This window comes from Polyodon spathula, chromosome 2 (genome assembly GCF_017654505.1).
Source record: "Polyodon spathula isolate WHYD16114869_AA chromosome 2, ASM1765450v1, whole genome shotgun sequence".
Lineage (NCBI taxonomy): Eukaryota > Metazoa > Chordata > Actinopteri > Acipenseriformes > Polyodontidae > Polyodon > Polyodon spathula.
Window position 1 is genome coordinate 98,759,845 of NC_054535.1, and position 12,050 is coordinate 98,771,894.

Below are 12,050 nucleotides of genomic sequence, written 5' to 3' on the forward strand. Positions count from 1 at the left end.
AATATCGAAAAAGAAAATCTGAAGATGAATATTGAACCTTCTGACCAGACAGAGTAATGTATTTTTTGTTGACCACAATGGAAAACTCCTGTGCCTTATTTGCCAGTGCCCAGTTGCATAAAACACATTATTAATAAGTATTTCACTTAAGTGTATTTTTCACTTAGCACAGGGAAACACTTAAGGGTGTTGCACAAAACATCTTAACCACTCTCCTTAGCTAAGAGAAAACCCCTAAGTATGCATGGACTATTTAAGATTTAAACCAATAGGTGAGTATCTTACTGTACTCTGTAAATCCTGTCCCCATGGCAACATTTGGGCAGTTAAGGAAAACTACAGTATGGCTGATTAAAAAAAAAAAAAAAAACTGGACAGAGGAAAAGCACAATACTTAGAGGAATATAATAAAAGAAAGCAAATAATAACAGGCAAACTATGTCCGAATTTGACAACTTCCATAAAGCAGAAGAAATTTGCAGAAATAACTGAATATGTGAATGCAAGAAATTTCACAGTAAATCACAGCATTCATGAGATTAAAAAAAAAAAAAAAAAAAAAAAAAAAAAAAGATATATTTTGATTTCAAAGAGCATCACAAAAAACAGGTCAATCTACAAATAAAATGTACACTAAACATATTTATTGAAACAATGTGTGTGGCTGTGTTCGCAACACAAGTGAGAGCAGTATCTTGTATTTTGCAGAATTAACCATTAATCTCACTTAAGATGTTCTGTTTTTTCTCTTTAAGAATACATTATGTAATAAAAAGCCACCAGTTGCGAAAAAACGAAGTGCTGCTGCTGTATTTGAAGAACAGAATGTGTGATTTCTTCTTGTTTGGGGTTGTTAATCTGCTTCCAGCATACAGACAGTTAAAGACAGTATTTCGGTCAAATCAACAGTTTGTTATTAATTGCCCGTCATCCATTATATTCAAAGGATTTTCACTCTGCAAATCTTTGTTAAGTGTGACTCTGTCCTCTTCAATTTCCAAAAATGTTGCCATACCTGTTTTTTCGATTTAAGGGGTCTCAATAGGATACTTAGGTATTTTCACTTAGTTATCCCCTAAAGTAGTTTTGTGCAAAGGTTAACTAACTTAAGGGAAAGGGGTTAAATACAAATATTACTTAAGTAGAACATTTGGGAAAACTAAGGGGGGATTTCACTTAAGGTGTTATGCAACTTGCCTTTATGTCGCAGTTCAAATCTGTAGCGTTACTTCACTACAAACCTTGCCCGCATTGACAAAGAATTTCCAAAAGATTCTGAACTTGTGTCTTGAAAAGTTAACGCTAGGACAGTCGAGATAGTCATGCGTTACATGTGCTAATTTCCATTTAAATATGGTGTTTCTGCTATGCAAATGTTAGATTATGTTCATGAACACATCTTTTCAGTTGTATCAAAGTTTGTATTTCATTTTAATATCGGAGCTGATTAAATTGTACCCGTCAAAATGACTGCTGCGGGAAAAAGCAAATGGATAAACAGACGCAAATGTTGACATAATCTGCCAAACAATCTGAAACCACGACTCTAGCCTACTCCTAACAAGTGGCCTGGAACATTGCCAGTGGAAAAAACCATACTCCGAAGATGAGTTTATGAAAACTTGCCTTAGGGATGTTATTGCTATCCTATGTCCAAACAACAATCAACTGCTAAAGCAAATTTCAAAACCTGCAGCTCTCACATCACATGGTAGAACATATCCATCTCAGATCTAAATAGTGACATTGAACAGCAGCTGCATTCTGAACAGTGTGCATAGAAAAGTACAGATCCTGCCTGTACGTGGTATAAGAAAATAAACAATAGTTAGCTACTCCCCCAAATAAGAAACAAAAACAAAACTATGCTTTTATATAGAGTGAAATGTATGTGTTTGGATATCAATATTACGTATGTACTGGAAAAAAAAAATCAGCGTTATTAAATAGTGTGTGACAGTAATTGCAATAAAAGTATCAGTGAAATGCTAAATTAATTGTACATTTCATTTCCTTGGCTCTTGGTCTGTGAAAGGCTGGCCACCCCTGTAATATGCAATTTAAATGTCTGATAATTCTGCAGTGCATTCCTTAGGCAATACACCCGCTTTCTGTATGTCCTTAGCCATTACTTCCAATAGAGAAAATAGGAAAACACTAAAAGTGAGGTCTAATATTCAAAGGAGGGTTACAAATGTAACTTTTTAATTAAACAATTATTTGAAACATATCCTCCGAAGCAAATGACAAATGTATCCCTGTATGGCAAGATCCCAAAAAATGAACAAATACAAAAAGTATTCCTGCATATGCAGAGGAACTATTTTTTTTAGCCTACTTTTTCATTTAGCTTCAAGTACCATACTTACATCCTACAAACACAACAGTCCCAGCAACGCCAACAGGATCCAGTTTACATATGACGTTTGTCCCACTGGAAACCGAAGGGGGCAGGTTGTACTTGGTGATTGCCTTGTTCCTGTTCCCGACTTCATTGCAGGGCAGCTGTTCATCACCATAGTTTATAGTTTTAATACGGTGACCTCTCCCAGCAACACAGCAAAATGTCATGTTGGTGCCTACACTCACAACTTTATCCTTTGGAAACATGACACTTTCTGAGTCATCAGCCCCTTGAGTAAAATAAAGAGAGAGATTGAGTGGAGAACATACATAAGCAACATTATTTTGTAATATAAGTGCCCGTAAATCCAGAAAAAAAAAACAATTTTGCCACATTATATTCTACCAAATACACAGAGACACCCCACCCCTAACCCCATTAATTTTACAAAATTATAAATTTAACAACTTAGGACCAACTAGAATTAAATTCCTTCATTATTTATTATGTATTTTATTAGCAGACCCATAAAAAGAGGAAGATAACGTCTATCATGTAAATATTATAATAATAATAATAATTATTCATTATTCTGCAATAGAGTTAACTAAAGACGTTATCTCAATTCTTAAAAGAAGGTAAGTTTTTCTTAATTTACAAAAGTTTTAATAAAAGTTTTTATAATATATTATTTATATATATATATATATATATATTATATATATAGATATATATATTTTTTTATAAAAAAAAAGTTTTTATAATAACTTTGTTCCTGATGTGAAAGAAGGACTAATAGTCATTTAAGACATGGACCTCGGTAAATTTTTTTTAGCCAGATGAACAAAAATATAACTTGTTTTGTGTATTCAAAAACACACACACATAGATATATATATATATATATATATATATATATATATATATATATATATATATATATATATATATATATATATATATATATATACATATATACATACATACATACATACATACATATATATATATGAAAAAGCTTTCTTGGGACCGTAAAAGTTAGGTCACAACTGCCACAATTTTATGATTATTCATTTTAGGTGCAAAACCCTGTCGGAGGGCTGAACTCCCTACCTGGGGAGAGCATGCTGCCTGCTTAGGACAATACGCTGGTATGCTTGGCAAAGTGCAGTACTAACTGTAAGAGAAAACTCTCACTGTTAGTGCCAAGCGACACAAATACAACAAAACAAAGAGGAGCAGCAAACAATTAGCAGCTCTTCCACCCTGATGCCATGAAGAACCATGAATCCATCAATCATGTTCAGAAACTTTACATTTTTAACGCCTACCTGGAATAGTTTGCAGTTTGCTCCAGTCACTGCTGCTGTTTTTTGAACTCATTAAAATATCAGTGCTGATGGATCGAATTCTCACAGAGTGTGAGGTGCACTTCAAAGGCATGCTAGAGATCCAGCTCCACTGAAAGGTTTTATTTTGGCTATCTAATTGTGCTGCATAACTCTCCTGTTGAAAATAGAAAACACAGACTTAGGAACGTGTCATCAACCGATCAGCATTATAAAGTTATAGGACAGCGAACGTCTGTGTATGTCTTAATATCAACATGAGTAGAAGTGACCAGACTGAGATCAGTTTAAGCGATACTAGTGTCGATATAACCTATTCCCAGGCGCTCGCAGTCCTATACATCTATTAATATACAGCTTTACTATTAATATAGAAGTGAAAACAATCGGTCTATATTTGTTTTACAATTATTACCAAACTATTCAGTGCACAGTCAATTTCACTGGGGTGAGATGTTCTTGTTGCATAGTTCACACTTCGGAGTCTCGTATCTTGTAAAGCGCTTTGTAATGGTGGTCCACTATGAAAGGCGCAATATAAAAATAAAGATTATTATTATTATTTTAAAAAAAGGGAAGAGGTTAATGAAGAGAATACCATGTCCGGAACACAATGCCCGATGTGATCGTTGCATCTCCAGGGAGGAAGTTGGGTTGAAAAAAAATTCTTCGCGATATACACCCCCCCACTCGATATATCGCGGGTGGCGGGGTCCAATATAAATCCGCTATTTAATCAATGGCTAAAATAAAAACCGCTTCAGCAAGTAGATATTTAATTTGCTTTGTGTTATTGTGCAACACGTGAGCATATGATAACAGTACGATATTAACGCTCTGTTTGTAATTGTTTTGTATATTGTTGTTTGTGATGTGCAGTACAAAACAAAACAAACAGTAATTCTAAGTGCCTATGTATATTACAGCTAAAACATACACAGTTAGACAGTGAAAATGGGGAGCCAATTCCAGGACCGTGATATATCCGAAGCCACAGTATAGAGAAGAGCGATAACGAGGGGTGGTTGTATTTACAGAATACTTAAAAACTGCTGCTACAACAATGATTCATTTATTATTAATAGTGTATTAATAAAATGTTTACCAAATCATGTTTTTATTTACAATGCTTATATGAAAACACGTACTATGTTTTCCCTTCATTGTAAATAAAAATGTGATTTGGTATAATTGAATGAAAACACTATTAATAATAAATGAATCATGGTTATAGCAGCAGTTGAGTATTCTGTAAATATTTCATCTAATAGTTAAAGAGCAATGCTTATGGGGCTGTCGGAGCTTGTTTTCAAAAGATATTGGCATGGACATTATATAAAAACCAGTGGAATACTCTGTGTGTGTGTATTTTTAATACAGAGAGAATACATGCATGTCGGTCTCCAGTCATATGACTGAATGCTGACTTTGAGACTTGCACACTATAACACATCAGCCGATGTGAGGAAATCGCATCGCAAAATATTAAACCTGTTTAAACTTTGTGAGCCGACTGAAAATAGATTGGCCAAGCCTGTAAAATCTCATCGCAAAGCATAACACACTGACCGATGCGATTGAAAAATAGGGTTGATACTGATCGAATCGGGTGGTGTGTCCAGGGCTTTAGTGGCTGAGGTACACTGCCAATTGTGATGTCACCATTTTGAACGGACTTTGCAGTTGAATGGAATTCCGAGAGTTGCATCAGGTATAATTTGTTTCAAAGCAGGTCACCTCAAGCATGCTGCTATAGTGAATATAACAAAGTAAAAACTGAAAGTGGCATGGTTGATGTTATGAATAAGGTTTATATGTGATGTGTCGTAGAATACAGAAGGAGAAATGTGTGCTCTGAATGGCTGAAAGATCCTGAGCAGTCTATAATGTTAATTAATGAACCCACAACAGACAACACCAAATAAATGGGTTTCTTAACATACTAGAAGATGCACGTTCACTAAAGTAGTTTTTTACAAACAATGCACCATTTTGAAAATTTTAAATTCACAAAGTCAGCTGTTTTTTAGATTAGGAGACAAGATTATCACTATTTTGTAGACTTTTAACTGAGCAAAATCAAAAATGTGATTTCTATTAAATAGTCTATTAAAAGCACGTTTTTTTCTAATAAACCAAAACACAAACAGTATGTACAGGATAGTATAAAATAGGAATGACCATGTTGTACGACAATTTGAGAAGTGATTATCCACATATATGCAAAAATGTAAATATGACTGTGGCAGGATGGCTGAGTGTTTAAGGTGCTCAGGAGGTAGGAAGGAGACTCACAGTTGAACTGCAAAGTTTTCTTATTTTTCAAATACACTGACAAACAAAAAGACAGCTCAAAGAGCCAAAATACAAACGTTAAACAAAACAGTCACACACCACAAATAAATCAAAAGAAAATCCCTCACCCCAATCTTGCATTATCACCGAGTTCTTAAATCTAAACAGAGGAGTGTTTGTCTCTCTCCATGTGGCTCCAAAACCTTCCCTCACAATGGAGTGTCTCGCTCCATTTTTATATCATGTGGCTGTTCCCAATTAGCACAAATTATCTAAACTTGGGAACAGCCACACTCTCACATGTATTTGGCAGGGATAAGAATCAACCCCATCCATGCCAACCACCACCACCAACATACAAACAAAACATTATTTACATGCCAGGCTCTGCCCTGCCACAGCAACATACAGACAGACACATCCCTAAACCTCCAGAATCTGACACTCAATAACCAATGGCAAATAATATTAATTCCAAGTTTCACGACAATTGGATGAGGGGTTTTCCATGTACGTGGAGAAATCTGTGAAATGTGTACGAGCGACTCCATTATATCCCCTTCACAGGAGATTTGATCCACAGCAGGAGGTAATAATACATTAAATACAGAGGACCATCATTTTATCACTGTACAGAAATGACAACAATAAGGTGTTTCTGAGGATGGCTTTCTATTCCCCAATACTCATCCTTCTAAAAAAAAATGAAACTTTTTTCAATTACTTAATATACTTACAGTGTGTATAACCTCCATCTTTTCAGTCCAGAGAACTTGAATCTCAAATTCAATGGTTGTGGGAATAACAAGTGCTGAGATACCACCAGTCCATTTCAAAGACAAGGTTTGAGATGAAAAATCTGGCACAACTTTAACATTCTGAGGCACAGGGGGAATAAATGCTAAAAAAGAGAGACAGTTTTTTAGCAGGTCTAACAGTTTTTATAAACTATTTCCAGCATTATTTCTCTGTTTTCTAAAATAACATTTGCCATGGCTGCCAATATTTTATTTTAGAAAATAACACAAAATCAGGAAATACCCTATTTAAATGTCAGATTACTGTGTTCAATATTTATGACCACACTTTACAGATACCTAAAAATGTAAACAACTTAAATACTTACTAATGTCCTTTTTGGTGACTTGAAAGGTCGCAGTGGCTGATCCAAGCGTATTTACTGCAGTTATGTGTATTTGTGCTGCTTCAATCAGAGGCAGGTTTATTTTTCCACTGACATTTCGTTCAACACTCTCACAGTGAGTTGGCCTACAAACAAATCGGACAATTGTTCTTAAGAAAAAGCTATTTTTCTGATCACTGCTTGTAGATTATTGAAGGACATACACATGGAGGACCATCAATTTAAAAGAAAACTATAAAGCAAAAATCAAACATCTTTAAGCCTAAAAGAATACAGCCCTGCCTCCTCCTCCTCCTCCTCTTAATTTCTATTTGCAATTTGTATTGGGTAACGTACAAAGTTATGAACACTTTACTCTGGCCTCATAATACATCTTTGTCTTGTAAGATGTTACAAACCTAAAGTCCAATAACATGAGGTCATTTTCAGGCAACTTTTTTCTGGTAATTTATGCAGGTAACGTTTTTGAGCATTTTTCGCAATATAAAGAATTCAAGCAACAATATCTAAACCAGGGGTTCTCAAACTCGGTCCCAGGGATCCCCTGGGTCAGCTGGTTTTCATTCAAACAGAGCTCTCAATTACTTTACTATACCCTTAATTGAACTAATAATTTGCTTAATATTACCCATTTACTTGTTTTCATATCTTAACAGCTGCAGTTCAAGTTACTTAAAAAAATGTAATCGAGAACTTGAAATCTGCAACTGTTTAGAGAGGAAAACAAGTAAAAAGGTCTAATTAAGCAAATTATCGCTCAATTAAGGGTACAGTTGTCATTGAGAGCTCGGCTGGAATGAAAACCAGACACAGGGAGTCCCCAAGACTGAGTTTGAGAAGTCCTGATCCAAACAATCTTGATTTGAGCACCTCAGGGAAAATATTTCTACGACTAATTGCTTGAAAAATTACCAGAAAAGAAAGTTGCTTGAAATGTACCTAGTATTACAGTCAATACCATCTATTATCATAAGGTTAGAAGCTTCTAATTTCAAAACTACTAATATAACAGCATGTTACCAAGAAAGATCAACTGCTTCCAGCTGAAGTGTGCTAAATTAATGCTGGAAAAAGAATAAATGCCGGAATTTGGTGAGCGAACTGACAGACAGCAGTGCCATGGCAAGTGACATCTAAAAAGCAGCAGATCGAAATATGCCACTGGGATAACATACCAACTGTGTTCCAGGGTTATGAAAATCAAACATCTAACAGTGCAGGAGAATCTGTCCTGCATTTTCGTCTGAAAAAACACTGAAAACGGCATGAAGGGTCATTTTAGCGATCTTAAAGTATGTATGCTTGCTTTACTAAAGTACAATTTAAAAGTTTTTTTTTTTTTCTTTTTTTAAAGTGGATTTTAGGACACACTGCTCAGAAAGTTTAGCATACTTGTAACAGATTTTGTAGGAGGTTTTCAGGTTTGTTTCTGGTCCAGCACTCCAAGAACAGATGAACGTTAGCATGTCATGTGTGGCGCACTTCAGGTCCGTGGGAGCCTTGGGAGAATCTAAAAGGGAGAAGGTGGGAATGTTAAATTGCTTACGTCAAAGACTAACAAAATGAGCAGTATGCCCTTCACAGCTGCAGCAGGAGATTCATGATTGGCTCTCCACAATTTTTTTTTTTTTTAGCTTTCTAAAGACATGCTCTAATTTGATTGGGCTAACCATAGCCGTACTGGAAATTAGAAAAAAAAAATATACAAATAAAAACTAGCAAACAAAGCATCCCAGGGGTATAATGTAAGAGGAATGATTTGTGATAGAACAGTTTGTAAACATAAAAAAATAAATGGATATGTGATTATAGGTCAAAGTAACCAGTACCATTAGGTTTTGAGTGTCTTTTTCTTGTTACAGTACAAAACTATTAAACACAATGGGTTTATTAAGGTGCCATTTGGCACTACTTCTGCAGCATAACTGGATTTTTATTCTTTCAGAAAAAAAAAAAAGGATTTAGTGATCTTCTAGTTCCTTGTCTCTGGGTTATTTTTATTACTCGTGTCAAATAAAAAGAAATATGTCAGTAACACGTCCCGCCACAGCTGTAAATTCAAAACGAAAGCCATTGGTGTAATGAAAATGAGAAATATCAGCAGTATGCACAGAATAGTATAGAATAAGAAATGCCAGTGAAATGTTTAATCACAACTGGAGAATTGGTTCCAGATGTATAAAAAAATGTGAAGTGTGACATAACACCTCCGTCCATATCCAATAAGGCCTGGCAGGGTGTTCGTATACGCCGAATAGATGCACGCCTCTGGGCCAGGCCAACCCCGGAGAAGTCTGTATATTCGACATATACAGATACCCTAAAAGGCCTTATTGCATTTATGATCTAGGTAAAACAGTTGATTTGAAGGAAAAATAAAGCATAAAATCATGTTGAGCAAAAAATATTTTTTTTCTTTACTCAATATCCTTACTTCAATAAAATAGTCCCATTTATAACTAAGTTAAGCTCAGTAAATCAATTTAATTAAAACATGTAAAAGAAAGTGCATCTTTTTTCTAATATTGTGCACATTGCTATTGCAGGGGGCAGAGCTTTTTTTGAGTGTAGAAACTGTGCAGAACAGACACGCGGAATAAAAATAAATTCAACGGCATCTCGATTTTCAGTAATTTGTTCAAAGTCTGTGTCAGAGAGGGTTGGATAAGGTGCAGAAGTGTCTGTTTTTCTTTAGCGTTTACAAACTGCTAAACATACATTACTTGAAGTGACTTCTAATAATGTGATGAAGCTCCAACTGTCCATCCAATATATACGGACAGCTGGAAGTTGCTCGACCAATCACATTGCTTGTTTCACATTCCATTGCCAGCCCTGGATTATAAAGTATAAACGACCGCCCCCCAGCAGGGGATGATAACCAATAAGCATCATCTTTGCTTCTTTTCTGCTCCATTAATAAAATGTCTGCTATTGTATTTTCTCACAATACTAATGAGTCTTCAATTCAATTTTGCACTTTAAGAGTAGACCCCTCACCTGCTATAATAAGCACAATGCTCTCTGTCAGTAACTCACCTTCTTCACTCACATCCACCTGCGGCGCCAAGAGCATGACTGTGGTCAGCAGTGTCTGTAAGTGCAGTTTAGGCAGCATTATGTGCTTTATAGTACACTGACCAAAGTAGAGAACCACCAAATCATAGCCCACCGAATCCCCCTGAAAAAAATAAAAAAAGACAATGACAGGTGTTAAATTACATTGGATACATTTACTTTGGTAAACTAAAATCTAATTTCCGTGTCCACAGGAAAATTCTATGATATCAGAGCCTACAGTAATTGAGCTGAATTTTATTGGCTTTACAATGTTATATTTGGATAACGATCTGTAGTGTACCGTGTAGGTTGTAAACTTTATAGATGCGCAAAATAGATTATGTTTGTAAAATGCATTTGTAAGCCACATAACTGCAGTAATATTTTATAAGGCAAGTAACTGTAGAAACATTTGGAAAGGTTTTATATCACGAATTCTTATACATACTGTATCTATATATCTATCTATCTTTTTGTAACTTATATATGTTGTCCAAATTCTGCTCTGGCCCAACCCAAACGACTGCCTACACACAAAGACATGACGTAGTTGCATTTGCAAATTGAGAAATGTGATTGATACAAAATGTACTGTGCCCCAGTCAGATCCATGTTCATTTTGCCTTTATGGTTATAAACCGTACTGCATGGAGCACACCACAATAATACATTTCTAACACATGGTGTTGAGAAACAAACTGACAATAGGCAGTAAACATAGTGCATTAGCAATATATTGCTGTGATCTCGGTCCCCGCAGGCAGGCTCCTCACCCAGGGCGAGGCAATCCACATGCAGGCAGAGGGCGGGCGCGAACCCAGGACCTCTTGCACTAAAGCATAGTGCCGATACAGCTGTACAAAACAGCCGTATAACGGGCTTATATCTTTGTATGTGATTACGTCACCTAACAGCCCTGCTCTGCCTGATCTGTGCCTTTCAACAACTTTGTCCCGGAGTTCTTTTGAAAGCGGCTTGGTGCTCATGGTTGAGTCTTTGCTTTAAAATGCACTACCCAGCAGAGGGAACCTACAGGAACTGCTGAATTTATGATGAAATCATGTGAATCACTACAATTTAACACACACACATTATTATATATATATATATATATATATATATATATATATATATATATATATATATATATATATATATATAACTCCTACACATTTTCTTGCAGTATGGTGCACCGAGGCAGCTGTTCTTCACTTTCGGTTTACGTTTTTAGAGGCACATATTGTACAACCAAGTCAACAATTTGCTATTTTAGCAAAACAATGTAACACACGTTCACTTTTGTATTTGAATTGTTATGTTAGTTATTTTAATATAACACATAACGCCTACCATTGGATGGGGGAGAGACTGAATTTCACTGCCTGCTGGTTTTATTTCATGCAACGTCACTGAGACGGGCATTTAATTTTTCAGCAGCTCACAGAAACAAAACATGATAATAACTTGTTGTACTTGATGTATTTGACTTATAGTTATATTTGGACATTTATTCTGTCTCATGTGTTTTAATATACAGTCAACCACAGTTAACTCGACTAGTGGATAACTTGACACCTTTGCTTAACTTTGACAGTCAGTCCTGGTCCAGGATTTTCTGCATATAAAATATATGCATCCTGCCTCTTCATTTTTTTTTTATCTGACACCACGATTTACTCGTAACTTGACACTTATTACCAGTACCACAGGGATAAATACTATTAAAAAGACTAGTGGATAACTCAGCACTGTCGTTTCAAGTGACTGAACTCTACTTGACACTCTTATTTCATGTGACTGAACTTCATTCATTCATTCATTCATTCACTCATTCATTCATTCTACTACCAAGTGCAGC

At 35.5% G+C, this 12,050-nt stretch overlaps 1 protein-coding gene across 1 annotated transcript in view; it reads right to left on the reverse strand.

Moving 5' to 3' along the window:
- Positions 1-12,050, reverse strand: part of LOC121327294 (leukemia inhibitory factor receptor-like) — a 56,812-nt gene that overhangs the window by 27,008 nt on the left and 17,754 nt on the right. Inside the window, exons 2-7 of the mRNA XM_041271238.1 lie at positions 10,172-10,313; positions 8,525-8,642; positions 7,115-7,257; positions 6,726-6,889; positions 3,676-3,850; positions 2,370-2,633 (exon numbers count right to left, since the gene is read on the reverse strand). Of these exons, the coding sequence (XP_041127172.1) occupies positions 2,370-2,633; positions 3,676-3,850; positions 6,726-6,889; positions 7,115-7,257; positions 8,525-8,642; positions 10,172-10,250 (943 nt within the window). The 5' untranslated portion in view covers positions 10,251-10,313. The remainder of the gene's footprint in view (positions 1-2,369; positions 2,634-3,675; positions 3,851-6,725; positions 6,890-7,114; positions 7,258-8,524; positions 8,643-10,171; positions 10,314-12,050) is intronic.